Below are 18,024 nucleotides of genomic sequence, written 5' to 3'. Positions count from 1 at the left end.
TTCTAAAATTCCAAGGATGTTTCCAATTCTTTATAAAAGTGAAGGAATTGGTTGTTACCCCAGAAAAGAAAAAGAAAAAAAAAAAAGAAAAAAACAGAAAAAGAAAATTGAAGGTATGTTTCATGATCATTTGCTTTTTATTTTTTGGGTAAAAGATATGATCATCCTTCACTACTCTATTACATGAACTTGGTCAAACATTGCGACCTTAAAAAAATGAAATAAATTAAAAAAGAAAAATAAATAAAGAAAGAAAAAAAACCTTGGTCAAACATGTGTAACACTTTATGGTGGGTCCACAAGTTGGTTACGCGTGCTCCTGGCCTGACTACACGTGGAAGTATTCTAAAGAACCGGATCAAATCTTTCTTTTTTTGGTAGCAAATAAGGGATCAATCGGAGGGATACTAACATGACGCGCCGACGAATAAAGTGGAGCCTACTCGCCGGTTCTTCGCTTCGTGTGAGCTGGTCTCAGTCTCTCTCTCACACACTCTCTCTCTCTTTTTGCCTGTACCCGTAGTCACCTTAAGTGCTCTAGCTTTCCCAATCTTTTTCCTTTCACGCTTTGACCTTCCATAACGGGAAAAACGTTCTTGAATTGCACGAGTCGGTACGCATAGTGCGCACTTTAAAGAACACCGGCACACACAAGAAGAAGCTTCACGGGAACGCAGAGAGAGAGACAGAGAGAGAGAGAGAGTTTTGTGTTTTCGATTTGAGCGGAAATTTCTCGTCCTGACAAGAATTAGCAAATATTCACGGAGAGGGGGTTCATCCACGAATCAAAGCCATCCGATTGTTCAGCATAAGGATTTCCGCCGGGATCTTGCGAGCGACCACATAAACCTGGTTGTTCAAAAATTTTAACTCATCGGAAAGCGGCATTCCGTCGCCGGGATTTTTTTTCCCGTGTAAGTCTCGATTTTTGAATCTCGATTGCTTCTTCAATTGATGAATTTTGGTTATTTTTAAATCTTATTTTGTGTTTTTCTTCGTCTTGGAGAAGATAATTACGAATTACGCTGGAATTCATGGAAAATGTAGCTTCTGAATTAACATATTTAGGAAGAAATTGCGATTCTCTGTTCTCTTTCCTTTTAAGAAAAGTTGTCGGGGTTGGAGATCTAGAAAATTTTGACGTCTCTCTAATGGGAGTCTTGAATTATACTAAAGGAATATTCTGCTACAGTGCTTGATGTTTGAATTTTGGGGTATTTTGGCAGGTTGGGATGCTTCTCGATGAACAAAGGTAAAGCCTAGGCTGTACTCTGGTGGGTGGCCATTTTCATTTTGGTAAATGGGCTGCTTCTCCTCCAAGGCCAAAAGGCAGTTCCCAGGACGTGAGGACCCAGTAATTCTTGCTTCACAGACGGCTTGTAAGTCCGGTTGTTTCTGCTTCTGCTTCTTCTTCTTCTTCTTCTTTTTTGTTCTTCTTTTCTTGGGGTGTGGTTGATGGTTAATAATGAATTTCTTATCTTATTGATTTTACTTATGTGATTGTATAGCATTGAATTTAGATTTGACAGGATAATATGAAATAGGGTTGATGGAAGAGTTTTGCCAATATGCAGAGATTGACAATTGTTGGCATTTAAACTTTATTCTGATAATGGAATGCATGAACTACGGTTAGCCGTTTCCAGATTTTTTATTGGAGAACGTGGCAGATTTTGCTCGAGTTTAATGACTTGATAACAATATTAATGAGGTTGTGCTTATAGTTTGCAATTTTTTAAAAAGTCTCATTTTAGGGATCTCCTCATGGCTGGTCGAAAACCTTTAATATTAAAGGGTCATAAATGATTAGAAAAAATTATAAGTTCAGAGGACTATGGCTAATGGTAATCAATGAGAAAACGCCACAATAAGTTCTCAGATTGTGGTTAATAATAACAAAGCAATATGGTGCCTTTGTCAACAAAATCAAGGATTCATCCTAAATGGATAAGATGAACGTTTTACTTTCAGATTCAAATTTAGAATCCCATGCATGTGGTCTTTTGATTTTTTACCTTGGGGGAGCCTAGATCATAAATTCATTACTTTGATGCTACTCCTTATGCTGACTTGGTATGATTCATAATTCTCCTATCTTTTTGACAAAATACACCATTTATTCAGCTGAATTCGTTTTCCATTATTTGTCACATGAATAGTACTGGTCTTTTGAGTTCCAACTTCCAGCCATAGCAATGAAGGACGTTTACCTAGTTCTCCATAATACCATCCCTTGTATGTGGTCTTTTGATTTTTTACCTTGGTGGAGCCTAGATTGTAAAATCATTAATTTGATGCTACTCCTTATGCTGACTTGGCATGATTCATATTTCTCTTATCTTTTTAACAAAATACACCATTTTATTCAGCTCGTGTTCCATCATTTGTTACAAGAGTAGTATAGGTCATTTGAGTTCCAACTTCCAGCCATAGCAATGAAGGACGTTTACCTAGTCCTCTATAATACCATCCCATGTATGTGGTCTTTTGATTTTTTACCTTGGGGGAGCCTAGATCATAAAACATTAATTTGATGCTATTCATTATGCTGACTTGGCATGATTCATAATTCTCTTATCTTTTTGGCAAAATACACTATTTTATTCTGCTGAATTCGATTTCAAGTATTTGTTACCTGAGTAGTATAGGTCATTTCGAGTTCCAACTTCCAGCCATGGCAATGAAGGATGTTTACCTAGTTCTCTGTAATGCCAATGAAAAGAAAAGAAGTCAAGATCACATGCAACAACTGAAAATATAAAATAAGTGGTGAATGGAATACATATCTCTACATGTACATAAAAACATTCATGATTCAATTTACTTCTTGACCTTAAATCACAAACTAGGTAAAGCTTCACATAGTTTGGGACTTCTCTAGCTAGCAATTCTCAACCATATCTAAGCTGAAAATAGTGGCATCTCTTATTCTTCTATTAGTGCTTTACAGAAATACAGGAACCTGTTTTTACCTTATCTTGATTTTGCAGTCACTGTGAGTGAAGTTGAAGCGCTTTTTGAGCTGTTCAAGAGTATTAGCAGTTCTGTGATTGATGACGGGCTAATAAACAAGGTAATATATTCTAGAGCAAATTGCATTGGCACCCCAAAATGGAGGCTTTAAAGCACTGACACACACTTTATGTTTAAAAAACACATAGGTCCTATTCTGTTAGAATGGTTAGTTATATTATCGCAAAGACTATTATACCCTTCTAAGAAATCTTATTCTCATTTACCCAAAAAAAAAAGAAAAAAAAGACATTCTTCCGCCTACGAACTTATTTGATGAAGATATTGTTTTTGGATTTTTTTAATTTTTTTCTCCACAGATTTTGGTAAGGGCATTTTTGGAATTAAAGAAAAATAAATAGTGGGTTAATTGTTTCACTAACAGAATGGACTAATGTGTCTAATGAATTGGGTGTCTATGTTTTTTATACATAAAGTGGGGTGTCAGTGCTTTAAAGCCTCCATTTTGGGGTGTCAGTGCAATTTGCTCTATATTCTATTATATTTTGCTTATTGTATTTTTTCCTCCACTCCACACATTATGTGCTAAACATATCTGGTTCACATATTAGAAAAAACCATGTATACTGCAGAACTAAGTTATCAGCCATTTGTCAGAGGTGTTGTTATGTCCCGCAAAGCATAATAGGAAAAGAAAATGTGTCATAATATTTATTGCTGTTTGTTATATATCTGGTATTTATGAATTTAAGTTATCTTATGTTCGCTATGCTGTTGGTGGCTGCAGTAGCCCATACAATGGCATAATCACATGAACACGTAGACTATCACTATTATTCCAGATATGGGTATACATCCCCTCTTGATCTTGAGATCCACCTCTATGAAGAATAATCCACAAGGATGAACCATGCTAGGAAAGCAACACAGTAGAAACACAAAAAACAGAAGAAAACCACCTGTGTTGAGCAAGGTTGCACGGTTCACCCTAAATCTACAGCCAAGCAATAGTCCAGTCCACTATGAAGAAGAAAGGTTTTATAGCCCTAATTTTGTTCTGCTCTTTCAGATAGCAATAATCTCTATTTATAACGAGAAAGACCATAGTCTGAACAAGTTGCACAGCAAAGAAACCAAATACACAATGAAGAAGAAGGGAAGAGGTGAGATGGAGGTGTGAGAGTTGCACAGAATGCCTAATGCTCCCCCTCATGAAGGCATATATTTATAAACATCTTAATTTAAGATATGACATTCTTATATTGATTAGAATCATAGTCGGTAGAAGCAAAGAGAAAGTAGGAAAGCTGATAAGCTTACCATAGATGGCTTGGAGTACAAGTTAGAGGGCCAAAAGTTGAGCTGTACATGACCCAATTACATAGTTGTCATGGTGTCCAGGAGAAACAAGGCATCATTAGAAGGCTAAAACACAAGGCAACACCCATTAGGCAAGAAAGGCGCCTAAGGCATAAGCGTAGGTGACCAAGGCGTTGAGGTTGACCGAAGGGCTTAGACACCAAGGTGCTACCTAGGCAACTGATGTAGATGTCAAGCTATTTGGCTAGAAATACAATAGATGAGTTAAGAAGAATAGGGTTTGTTCCATTTGTGAGTGTGTATGGGCTCTGTCTAATTTATATTTATGTGCAACTCTCTTGTCCCACATACATGCCAAAGGGCGTACACCGTGCATGGGGCTTCTGCCACATGGGATCTGGGGATGGTCATACTATACACATCTTTACCCCTGCTTTTGCAGAGAGTCTATTTCCAGAATCAAACACATCATCACATGGCTTGGAAGATAGCTTCACAGGTTTTAATCTAGGGATGGGTAAATATAGAGATATTATGTCGCATAAATCATTTGTACATTGAAAAATATGTTGATTATCATGATGAAAGCTTAAGTAACGTGTTGTTGCACAATCCAACTTTGTGGTAATTAAAGAAGGGGGTGGGGGGTGGGGGTAAACATTTAAATGCAGCTTATCTTCCGCAAGTAAGGAGGTGTTGAAACAAAATTATGAGAAGGAAAGATACCACACTGTAAAATTATTTATAGAAAAATAGTCATATACAGATAGCATGTAATACTAAAAAATAAGCTCAACCCTTGGTTTTCTGTTGTAAGTGGAAAAAAAGTTCCATCTGTGGACATGGTTGTCAAGGCATTGTTTAGGCATCCATTCAACTTTGCTGGAAAGGCCAGTTTGCTCAGCCAGGCAATGCCTTGACACCTTGTTGGAGTCGCCTTAATTTTTTTCCCTCCAACACCTTTTAGGATCACTTAGATGCCTTGACAACTATGGTTATAGGTGTTGTCTTCTATAGAAGTAATGTTTCATATTGTAGTTACCATGATGCATGAGAGATGGCTATAATGAGAGGTAAAATCACAGGCCAGGGCTGTTGCCTCTATTAAACTATATTATGCATGAATTGGGACGGGAAAGTAAATATGATATTGTAGTAGGTTTTACCAACGAAACAAACAACCTCCGCACTCTAGTGCTCCAATGAACAAGAGTTCTCCGCCCTACTATAAAAAGAATAGTGGTCGATCCCTCAGGAGTTACATTCATAACATGTAATGTTCACCAGCGATATATATCTCCTGTCATGATTGTGAATAGAAGCTCTGATGGTGTCTTTCAAATCAAAATATATTGATACAATCTGATATGAGCTTTACAGTTTAAAATAAATGTTCATTTTTTAAATTTGTTTTATAAATCTATTTGTGCTTTTGAGTATTTAGGAATCTGAATAATGTTTTTGAGAATTTAATTAATTCTTGTTTCTATTTTCTATGCAGGAAGAGTTTCAGTTAGCTCTATTTAAGAACAAGAAGAAGGAGAACATTTTTGCTAATCGGGTATTATGTTGTATAGTTTTGCATTCTATTGTTAATGGAGAACCTGATAAATCCATATTAATACTTTCTCAAAGTGAAATATACATTTTCCTGCTGATCTTTAAATTGAAACTATAGACTGTGGAAAGATGTTGGGTTAGTCAGGAAAATAAAAAAATTAAGAATTGTTTTTGATGGATTCTTTACTTGTTAGACAGAATCAGATCATGGTTACTTTTTTTCAGAGTGCAATCTGTACGGACCTGATGATCATGCAAAAATTTTGCAACAGATTGTGCTGCTCTTTGACTCAGGATTGGGCTTTGGGGAAATTCTGACATTTTACGGCATGTTTAAATGCATACTTCTATTGCACTCTTTGATTGTTAAAACAAAACCATATCTATTTCTAGTTGCTTTTTCTCTACTGGATCATGATTTCTACAAACAATCATGCAGAAATTGAACCATAGATTGGACTACTCTTTAAGCAAGGTTGAGGTTGTTACAAAAATCTAAAATATGGAATGTCAAAGTAAATTTTTTTTTACACAGATTTATTGAATAGAAATATCGTTGGGATATTTATGGATCCACTCAATGATTGCTCACATTTCCATGTCTATTCATCTTCCTAATTTAGTGTCTCTCTTCATTCTCTTATACATTCCACTTGTTGGGTGAACCAGCGCAGGTTAGTTTTAGGTGATGGTATGAAGGTAATTGCACTTGGAGTGAGTTGACACAATATCCTTATTTAATGGAAGCACTTCATGAACATTATGAGATAAGAGGTTACCCTTTGTTAGACTTACAAGCCCACCCAATCAAAGGGCTCAAATCCTAGGTTTAGTGGCATAGCAAAAAAATATTTTAATGTCCAATAGGGGGATGGTAATTCTACAAATAGATAAAAGTTTAATTTTACGAGAATAAAAGTCAAATGCTATACTGCAAGGGGCAGACTTGGAATGAGGAGAAAATGGGACAAACGTAAATAATAATGGAAGGGGTATTTAAGAAAAGTGAACAAGAAAAGCACACAAAGAATCGTTGGAGCAGAAAAACTTGAGTTTCTTCCACATTGAGATGATAACAGGAGCGGTAGAACGTGAATGACTTCAAGGGAGAAATCACTCATGTTGCATTGGTCATCCTAGTAAATTAAGGGAAAGTTTGATGTGGAGGAGACTTGTTGGTTCCAGAACACTGAGGAGGCAATCTAATTTTTGAACTTTCTCGCAGGTGGTAATGCTGAAACCAGGACTGAATGTGGCTTTGAAACTCACACTAATAAGGTGGAATTCTAAGGGGAAACCACTGTTTGTCTCTCTTAAGGAAAAAGTTCCAGGGTCCTAACCTCAAGTGGGATGATGGCTTATGAAAGACTCTTTTATTTATTTATTTATATATGAGAGGGCATGGCTACCCAAAAAACAGATTGATGGTGCAAGTATTGAAGGTACCGAAATGAAGAGAAGAAATTTTAGAGAAAGAGAGATCAGAAAAAGGAAAGGAGGGTGGGGAGAGAATTGTTGCACAACCATGTCCATACCAATTTGGCAATGTGAACAAAAAACTTCGTCCATTCAATCAGAAACTTGAATAGTTAAGTACCTCGTATTCAAAACAATGAAGGCTTGTAACTAAGACTAATAGTTAAAATAAAATGCTAAATAAAATCTAAATTGACTCAGTTTATCTGTAGTTCAATCCTTTCTAATAGTTAAAATAGAATGCTAAAGAGAAGAGTTGCTATCCTCCTTTTGGACATCGAGTTTTGTTCTGCCACTAGACCTTGGATTTGATCCTTTCTTTGATTGAGCCTGTAAGCAAATCCAACGAAAGGGTAAATAGGTAGAAGTTTAATTTTATGAGAATAAAAGTCAAATGCAATACAACAAGGGGCAGATTTGGATTTAGGAGAGAATAGGGACAAACATGGATAATAATAGAATGAAGGGGTATTCAAGGAAAGTGGACGAGAAAACACACAAAAGGAATCGTTGGAAGGGAAAAACTTGATTTTCTTCAAACCTTGAGATGAAAACAGGGGTGGTAGAACCCAAATAACTTCAAGGGAGAAAACTCACTCACCTGGCGTCAGTCATCCTAGTAAATTAGGGGGAAAAGTTCGATATGGAGGAACCTGTTGGTTGCACAACGCTGAGAGCTCAAACTGAGAGGCAATCTAATTTCTGAATTTTCCCCAGGCTGTAATGCTGAAACTAGGACTGAATGTGGCTATGAAACTCACACTAATAAGGTCGAATGCTTAAGGGGTAACCACTGTTTGAGTTGCCCAAGGAAGAAGTTCCATGGTCCTAACCTCAAGTGAAATGATGGCTTAGAAAATGCACTGCTAACTTATATGAGATTGCCCAGCAGCCCAAAAAACAGAGTGATGGTGTAAGTATTCAATAAAAGATAAGAAAATGAAGAGAAAGAGTAATCATAAAAAGGAGAGGGGTGTGGGTGGGGGGAGAGAATGGTCGCACAACTATGTCCGTACCAAGCTAGCAACATAGACAAAAAACTTCCATTCATTCAATCTGAACTTGAATAATGTTTTTTTGAATGAATAAAGAATTTATTAATCGAAACGAGAGAAGGGGGAAGTGGGAACAGTACAACTAGAAATCGAAGTGCAAAGCCCTACCGAAGCCAACAAGGCCTTAAGAAAAATGCATAGCAAAGAAAAAGGAACTTGGCACTAAAGGACGAGACAAATTCTTCATCCCTCCCTTCATCAAGTCCCTGACTGCCCATGCTACCTCAGGAAAAACCATGTGGTGTTGGAAAGCATCTTTAGAACTTCCAGTAGACATTGCTTCAGCCTAGTGATGCTACCTCCCATAAACTTCTGGTGACAAAGTTGCAATGGGTCTTTCTCTTATCCCCATCAATCGGTGTACAATACTGTGTCAAAATCCACTTGGTTTGACTCTACTAAACTTACATTGTCTTCACCTGTGGATGTACGCTACACCTCAAAACCGTGTAAATTTGTGCCTCTTTCGTTATATGGGTGCTTTATTGGGTGTTATTTCTACTTTACTTTCATTTCTTCAACTTTACATATCTCCATCCAACATGTGGCCTTAAGAAATTGGTATTCCATCTCCATCCTCTATTCGATCAAACCCTTCCTTGATTTTGTCATTGTGAACTTATTCTCTCATGGGAGATAAATATAACCCTTCTTCACCTATATCTTTATTTATTTAGCCTTTTCCCCCCTTTTTGCACTCTTTATGTTTTCTTCCTTGTTACCCTTACGTGTCATCAATCGTCATTTTATAGAGGAGGTCCATACTTTCTCCCCCAATTACTTATTTTAGGGTATCATTTCTTTTATTTATATTATATATATTTGTTATAACCCATGTTGCTTATGGAGCATTGCTTTTTTTTGAATTCTTCCACTAACTTCTTCCTTGATTTAAGTTATAGGTTGCCTTTTTTTTCTTGTGTGTGTTGTGTGTGTGTGTGTGTGTCTGGGGGGGGTTGGTCATAGATATGGTCAGTATTTAGGAGTACTTAGATTATTTACTTTGTCATTGGGCTTATATATTTGCTTTTCATCCAGTATTGATTCTCATTTGCATAGATCTCTTTATATCTGGTCTACTGGTACCATGAGGGGGTGGCTGGACATTGTTATTATTCGGAATTTATTTGCGTACTTAAGACTCTTCTATTGGAGCTTTATTGAAGCTACTTCTACTTATTGGATTTTTTTTGTTATGCTCATCGCTTGAGATATTGATTATCGGTCATTGAATGTCCCTGTGTAATGCTACACATGAGATTGAGATTAAGATTCTTATTATTCTAGTGGAGATTTATCGGCTCTGATCATCTTCTCATCAACTACTGATTATTTATTGGCTTATGTCCTCTACTATTATTTACTGTTCTAGTATTTGAGCAGATGGTTTTTAATGCAAAAAATGTCTGATTTGCAACCTCCTGATGTTGTTTTTTTCCATAGTTGCATAGTTGTCACGGCGACAAGGCAATGCAAGGCGGTTTAGGCTAATTGAGGCGATGAGTTGACGAGCCGCCCTCCGAGGCGCTTTTGAGGCGGTTGAGGCGTTTTAAGTGAAATTTTTAGTGTACATCTCATTCACTCTAAATCTATCATATCTTATATAATAAAAAAACTAATATCAGACTACCTCAAGTCATCCAACATACTACAAACCACACATAATAGGTCCTAAATAAAAAGTCGCAAGAAAAAAGGAAGAGAAGAAGTTGCTTGTCACTGACCACTGCTTGCCGGAGTGTCGCTGCGGGAATGGAAGAGAAGAAGAGAGGAAGAGAGAAAGAGATTAGGGATTAGAGTGAGAGTGTGAGACTTGAGTCAAGAACTTAATCTCTTTCAATTTTGTTTGTTTTTATTTTTATTTTAACATTTGATCACATGTAGCGTCATTATACGTATGCATATAGGTTCAAACAATAGATACTTTACAATCGGAATCTAATAAGTATTTCAATATATGCCTTCGATTAGGCATCTTTCTCGTGATTTAAAAAAGAAAGAAAAAAAAGCGGACGCCTTATTGCCTAAAAATAAGGCGACGCCAATTTGAGGCTCTCCAAAGGAGCCCAGACGCCGAGGCGACGCCTTGACAACTATGCATAGTTGTCAAGGTGACGCCTAAGCGGTGCTGATTTATAAGGGCCTAGTCAGTTGCCACCTTATTGTAGGGTGCCTTGCACTAGTTTAGTTTGTATCGGACCAAAATCTGGCATTAACTTTTGCCAAATATCATATAAGAAACTATTTTTATTTTTGATATTCCATTTACTTAAGATATTGTTCTTAGATAAGAAAGTATCCCTTATTTAAATCCAATAAAAGTAGTTCAAAAATAAAATTCCAAAAAGATAAAAATTGTCAACCCCTTGGTATAGTGTATTTTATGTTAGAAAAGAAGGGGAAGGGGCATCACACTTAAATTGCCATACTTGTCCCGACACCGTCTTAGTGAGTGCCTTGCTGCCATAGTTCGAGATCTCGTCTTTTTGAGACCTCAATAGGAGATTCTCATGCAAGTTGAGACGATACCAGAAAACTTTAAAATCTCAACCAAGTTCTCTGTCGAGTGAAGATCCCAGTTCAACCACAGTTTATAAATATCATATCTAAGTTGAGTCAAGTCAAGAGATCTTGATCTCAACACTCCTTTGCTAGTTTGGTGTTTTGGTGGGATTTTTTGTCAGAAAGTTGGTCAGATTCTACCTAGGCTGCATCAACAAGCTGTTCAACTCATCTACAACAATGATCTCCTAAAGGAATCTTGCCAGTTATAGTTGGTCGTCTTCATTGAAGCTTCCATTATCATTTTTTCTTCTTTTTTGTTGGAAGCTTCTCTGCTTTCTCTACATATAACCCTAACAAGTGACTTAGGTAAACAAAATCTGATATCTGATATCTGATATCTGATATCTTTGTAGCTGGGTTGGTGCTGGTGGAGCAGGAGTTGAAGGAGCTCTTAGCCATTGATTTTACTCTTATACTCTCATAATATAACTTAAAAGTACACTGATGTTGTAATGCTAAGTTGTGAACAAGTGAACATGTTTGATGTATTATTTGACTTTAAACCTTTATATTTTCATTTATATCAAATAATGGTGGTATTATCCCATGTTTAAAAGTTTGCATGATCAGTTGTTCACTCCGTCAGTCTATCGATTTCAAAGTTAGGGTCAAGTTGGACCTTATATACACTTGTGTCCTTACAAATCTAAGGTCACCACTGTGCTTAGAAGACCTAAAATAGGCTAAATACCAAAATCCAGCCTAAATTGAATCCTAATACCCACCAAAATGTGACCTCGAGTTGACTCAAGTTGAGCCAGGATTTTTTACCAGATCTTGGTGGGTTTTTTGAGACCAAGATCTCAAACAATGCTTACCACCTAAACGCTTCAACTGTCCTAAAGCATCTTGGATAGCCTCGGCGCCATAACAACTTTGGTTTGTTCCCCAACAACCTAATCCTCTGTTATTTGGTCAGCAGCAACCTTATGGTTCCTGGTTGTCAGCGACGTGATGCTTAACTTTTTGGTCTGTAGAGACTTTATGCTGTCTGGTCCACAACAACTTTTTCTGTTTGGTGCACAACAATCTGATACTGTTAGGTCCTCAGCAACTTGATTATGGTCCAGAGTAACCTATGCTGCATTTTATCTGTGGAGTTATATTTAAGTCCTCTGTATGTGCACAACAATCTGATACTGTTGGGTCCTCAGCAACTTGATTATGCTAACTGGTCCAGAGAACCTACGCTGCATTTTATCTGTGTAGTTTTATTTGAGTCCTCTGTTTGGGGATCAATAGATGCTTGCTACTTGCCTTCATATGCTACCTGGTTCATAGTAACCTATACTGCACTTTTCCTAATAGAGTTTTGTTTGAGACCTCTGTTTGAGGTTGAAAAGATACCATTTGCTACTTAGCGACAATGGGAGTTCATATGATGTTGCTTTTAGATGTTCTGAAGATGATCACTTAATATCTGCCTTTCTTGGGAAGAGCTTTTGATATTGTTGGCGATGCTATGATACCGTGGATTGGAGTTAGTGTTCAATACTGCCTATTTTGTTTGTTGTTTAGATTTATTCAACACAAGGATTATTATTTACCGAGGTTGCTGATGATGTATGTGCTTGATAGTTGAGCTTATACTGCAATAAAGTTCTCTTTGTGCTCATTGATGTGAACGTTTCATGTTAAAGACTAATGATTCTTTTAATTTAAGATTCTCGGTGTTCCATGATAGAGCCTTTGATATGCGTGCTTCAGCTTGAGGGGGAGTATTAAGATATGTAGCATGAACCCATCGAACCCATGATGGGGAGTGTCCTTATCATGGATTCTGCTATTTCTTTCTGTCTGGTTTTTTGTAGAGGTAGGATGAATTAGTTGCCAGTTTCTTAGCTAAACAGTTTCTTGTTTGGACCCGTTAGTTTCCTCTTCAGTTTACAATATCTTTTACAAGTTTACATATTAAGGCACAACTGATGATAGATACTTACAGACTGAAACTCTCATGGATCAGTACATTATTTGTATTCTTGTTGGTCCCAACTGGATCTTTTCTTTGATATATGTGTCCTTCAGCTTGAGAGAGAGTATTAAGTTGTCAACATGTGCCAAATGGGTGTTATTGTTGAGTCCAGATCTTCTACTCCTGGGGACGCCTTCCCTCTAGGCCTACCCCGTCTGTGGTCCAGATCTTGGGGTAGGCTCCTCCCATGGGTAGCTTATCCTGGCTCTGTTATTTTCCATAATACCCTGTAGTACTTTGTCAGTAGGAGGCGTTCATATGGGATTGTCTCTATCGTGATATGTTTACTTCACTTTCTTAATTGAGTTGAGTGAGTGTAGTTTCCTTTTATGTTTGTGAAATGTGGTTTGCTGTCCAAAATAGAGTTAAGTTGGATCTATTATGGCTTCTTTTTTAATTTTTGATGAATTAGCTTTGTGTTATAAGAGGAAACTACAAGATAGGCACCTTCCTAGAAACCCCAAGAAGACATATGGGGAGAAAGACTCCTTCCAAGGAAAACAGTCACAGGATAAAAAAAATCCTAATTACGTTCCATAGCAAACAAATAATTATGCATCCTTTTTTTATGAGAACTTCTAGCTCCCTTGGAAATTTTATAGGCTCCCACACCAACTGCCAATTACCCACTTTTGCACCCCAGCCATGTAATCTGTAGACTGTTTTTCTGCATCCATACAATGCATAAATTCCTCACAGCGTAATGCTGCCTCATCAAGAATTTTCCTTTCAACCCTTGTACTCTCCATGGCCCTTGAATTTCCTCATTGAGGATTGCTAGCTTCAAGTCCGATCTGATGGACACTTCCAGATGTCCCTTCCCAGTGCAAACCTGTAGGCTGTAGCCCTTTGAAGATAGCTTGAATTTCCATAGTTAGAACTGATGACTCCTCCTTTTCCTGTATATGCTCCCATAGGCATTCCATTTGCATTTCTGATAAGCCTCCATAATTAGCTGCTGAATTAGATAGAGCTTCATAGCCTTCATTTCAATGCAGTGCCATCATGTGAGGGGCAGGTTTAATTCAAGGACATGCTTTAGGACTCTCCTTTTGCACTCAGTAGGACATTGCAATGTCGACTGGATTTGTAGTTTGTTCCACTCAAATGTATATGGCCCCACAATGGTTACAACAGCCTCCACTATGGCTGCTACTAGCTTGTCCTTGGTCCTTATCTTATTTCTGAAAATTTCCTTTCAGTCCATAGATGCTGAATTGTAGTTTATCTATTCTTCCTCCATTCTCTCTCCCTTAGCTCTCTTCTTCTTCACAGGTCCTGATTTTCAAGTTTAGTTTTATCACATGTTTGTATTGTTGATGTGCTTGGACTGATGTGTTATCTGAACTTCATTCAAAATAATGTGTAGCAAGATCTCATGATTAATAGAAATCTGCAGCTATTAAAATGTCCTGCACTCTCCAGGGAAAAGGTTCCCAGAGAATGTAGGAGGGTAAATGGGAGAAGTAGAGGTATATATTCAACGTCTGGTTGTTAAATATGGCAATAGGTATTGGTGGATGGTACTTTATGGTTATAGGAATTGGGTCCAAAAGTCTTAAGGAAGAGGATTACAGCAAATTGAAACGGCAACGTTAGAAGTCATTTGGATCAGAATCGTGAGGTAAGCTGAACTATTGCTTGTTATAGGTTCACCAAGATTCTTACTTTGGTATGGTTCTCCTGTTGAAGAAAATAGAGTGTTTGAGACTATTGCAGTTGTTTATATGTTTAAACAGTGATATTGTTACATTTTTTGTTTTTAACTTGAGAATTTATTTTACTTGCAGATCTTTGACTTATTTGATGTTAAGCGGAAGGGAGTCATTGATTTTGGAGACTTTGTTCGAGCACTCAATGTATTTCATCCAAATGTCCCACTAGAGGACAAGATTGACTGTAAGTTGAACAAAAGTGTTAACTTGGATTATTAGGAAAATTCTTGGTTTGTTAACTTGGATTATTAGGAAAATTCTTGGTTCTTTAGCATACTTATTTCTGAACTGAATCTGCAGTTTCATTTAAGCTTTATGATATGGATGGTACGGGATTCATAGAGCGACATGAGGTATCTCTCCTCTTCCACAAACCGCCCCCCAAAACCAAATGATTTCATTCTGTTGAGTTTATTCTCATGAAATGTGTATAATGGAAAGCCCCGACCTATTTTTGGTATGAAAAATCAATTAATGGCTTAATCCTTAATGAGGACATTGAAGATGATCAAAACTGCTGCTTTCTAGTGCAGTAAACTATCTTCTCAGTAGTAATATTACTGTTACAATTTGCACATGCTTGTGAATGCACACACTTTTCCTATCACATAATTGAGCCATGCTTCTGTTGTTTATTCTAATATTATATTTATCAATATTTACTCTTTACAGTTTGCCAGATATTTATGTTTCATCCCAAAATTGGATCAAAGCAATGGGTTTAACAGATAACCTATACCCTCCCTCCCTCCCTTTCTTTTCTCTTTTCTAACCTTCCTTATGTTCCCATTCTAGATGGAAATGTTGTAGTCCATCTGACTTCAGCAATTCTCTAGTTGCTTCTTGAAGTTCAGATCAGCCAATTTTCATTGTTTTAGTTATAGCAGCTAGTAATCACTGTCAGTCACTTCTTAACTCACAAATAAATGTCATTTTGAATGATTACTTATACTACAATTTTACAGGTCAAGCAAATGTTAATTGCACTTCTTTGCGAATCAGAACTCAGATTGGCGGATGAAACTGTTGAAATAATCCTGGATAAGGTAAATAATTATGAATGAAGAAACACCAGGGATCTAGTCCTTGGAGTTGGTAAATCGTTTCTACCAGAAAATTCTTTCCACGTGTTCATTTACTATGGCCATGCAATTGGTGGACCCCACAGGATAATACCACTTTGGAATCTTCAACATGGCCTTGTTATGCAAACATTTTATGTCTAAAAAAGGAAAGTCTCTTGAACTGGTGTAAATGGAGTAAGTAAATAGGTATGTTCCACCAATTCAAGCATTGGGATCAGCTAGAACACATGGTCGGGTTGCTGAACATCATTAATCCATACTCACGACAGTATAGTCCTGGGTGGTATTAAGTTGGATGGGCTGTTCTAGATCATAGCAGCACACACCCAGAGTCCAATCCCATCTCTGAATGGTATTAAGTCGGAATCTAGTACACTAACTATAAAGACTCATAAATCAGTTTAATTCCTAGTAGACTTCTGAACTGCTAGTCTCCCACAGCTGCATGAAGATCAATAATAATTAGTTTAGGGTCCTCTCCCGTCATGTTCTGAGTTGCGTACCTTTCTGTTTCAGCATGTTAGAACCTGCATCATCTAGTTAAAGGAGATTTCATTGGCAGCGTTATTTATTAATGTCTTTGACATTGTAAACAGACATTTTTGGAGGCGGATAAGAATCAGGATGGAAAAATTGATGAGGCTGAATGGCAAGATTTTGTTTCTCGTAATCCATCTTTAATGAAGATTATGACTCTTCCTTATCTCAGGTAAGCTCCTTAACTTTTATTTGAGTACTACTGTTCTCTTCATTTTTGTTTTGACAAATGCATGGTGAATTAAAGTATATCCTGATTTTGATTACTCTGCCCCAACCCCACCCTTTAAAAACACGTGCAGGGACATAACAACAACTTTTCCCAGTTTTGTTTTTCATTCAGAAGTAGATGAGATCGCTACATGAATTTGCCCCTCATGAAATGCCCAGCATCTTTGCCTCTCACACCAATGCCTAGCATCTTTCCATTTAGAAAGCAGTGTGCGGTTCTAATTTTTACTCTTTTTGGTTTTGAGGCTCAGTAGAATGGGGAATGCATTCCGCCCACCCAAAAATGTTTGTATTTCGACTTGAACTCTGTAGAGGGGTCCCAAAAGAAAAGGTGACGCCACCCATGCAGTTAGTTTGGAAGGGGGAAGCCTTAGCCGAGGTAGTAATTGCAATCCTACTTTGCCAACCAAGGAACGGTAAGAGCCGGGAAAGGGGTACTTTTTGGCATATTTGGTTTTATGTTTTTAGGGTTGGCATTTCTTGCATGATTTGTAAAAGTCTGGTATCTGACTAGTTTCTGGAAATATCAGTGAACTGTAAAGAATAGGGAATTAATAATATTTTCTTCACATAGCCATCAGAATGGAGGTAGAAGCCTCATAAGCCTCATGCCTCAGCTAACTAACTGTCATACCTTGAGATTGATGATTACTCAGCTAAAAATCGACCTACCTTGTGCCTGTAATTTGGTTTTCTAGGTAAAAGGTGAGACTCTTTCTTGATGGAGTAAAATCCTGTAAAGCACCTGACACTGGTCTTACAAGCTAAAATTTCAGGATTCAACGATTGAAATTTGACCATGTTCTCTGTTATTGCCGTTTGCTTGTAATTTCTTGTGAGAATGTGAGAATGTGTTGCCTCATTTGAAATCGGTGGAGCCCCCTAATCTCACCTTGCCACTGTTAAAGTGATGCAGGTTAATAGTTAGGATCCAGATTGAACAGAGACTTTATATTGCTAGCCTTTTTGGATTCTCATATGGTATAGAATATTATATATGTGGATGGAAAAAGAACGCTAGCGTACAATCCCTTGAGTTGATTTTATTGGTTTTTATGTGTCGAAGGCTCTGAAAAATGTTTGCAATTGTTTAAACTGGAATTGACTCTGTTTTGTAAAGAATGATCTGATTTTTCAATTCTGATTTCCACCGACAAATCCCCCAAGTACAAACTAATTTTAAGAAACTTCCAAACAGCAGAACCCGTGATTTATATTAGAGTAATATATTGACGATGAAAGAAGTCACCGCCCTGAGTTAAGAAAAACCATACCTGGCGTCAGGTCAGGGCATGAAGAATCAGAGGTATATAATCAAGTTCTGGTTTGGTTGTGAAAATGTGTTAGTAGGTATTGTTGAATGGTACGTTGTGGTCATAGGAATTGGGTCCAAGAGTCACGTGGAATATTAGCTAGAAAGGATTATAGCAAATCGAAACGACTACATGCAGAAGTTTTTTTTGGTAAGGACTACATGTAGAAGTCATTTGAATCAGAATTGGGAGAAAAGTAGCCCATCGTGAAGGGAAATCTCG

The 18,024-nt window shown here is 37.3% G+C and overlaps 1 protein-coding gene across 2 annotated transcripts; it reads left to right on the top strand.

Moving 5' to 3' along the window:
* Positions 1-474: 474 nt before the first annotated feature.
* Positions 475-17,758, top strand: LOC149029177 (calcineurin B-like protein 1). 2 transcript variants are annotated; one of them, XM_089140938.1, is made up of 9 exons: positions 475-912; positions 1,227-1,379; positions 2,991-3,073; positions 5,795-5,854; positions 14,712-14,820; positions 14,937-14,989; positions 15,602-15,682; positions 16,318-16,430; positions 16,561-17,758. In XM_089140938.1, exons 2-9 carry the CDS (start codon positions 1,301-1,303, stop codon positions 16,622-16,624), a joined length of 642 nt encoding a protein of 213 aa, XP_088997064.1. In that variant the 5' UTR covers positions 475-912; positions 1,227-1,300; the 3' UTR covers positions 16,625-17,758. The 2 variants fall into 2 exon arrangements, with proteins under 2 accessions (XP_088997064.1, XP_088997070.1); XM_089140944.1 differs by lacking the exon at positions 16,561-17,758 and having other exon boundaries at positions 475-914; positions 16,318-16,434.
* Positions 17,759-18,024: the final 266 nt, after the last annotated feature.

The sequence above is a fragment of the Hakea prostrata genome, chromosome 1 (assembly GCF_041222555.1).
Source record: "Hakea prostrata isolate BN-2017 chromosome 1, UWA_Hpros_2, whole genome shotgun sequence".
Lineage (NCBI taxonomy): Eukaryota > Viridiplantae > Streptophyta > Magnoliopsida > Proteales > Proteaceae > Hakea > Hakea prostrata.
This window is presented reverse-complemented; position numbering and strand designations above follow the sequence as displayed.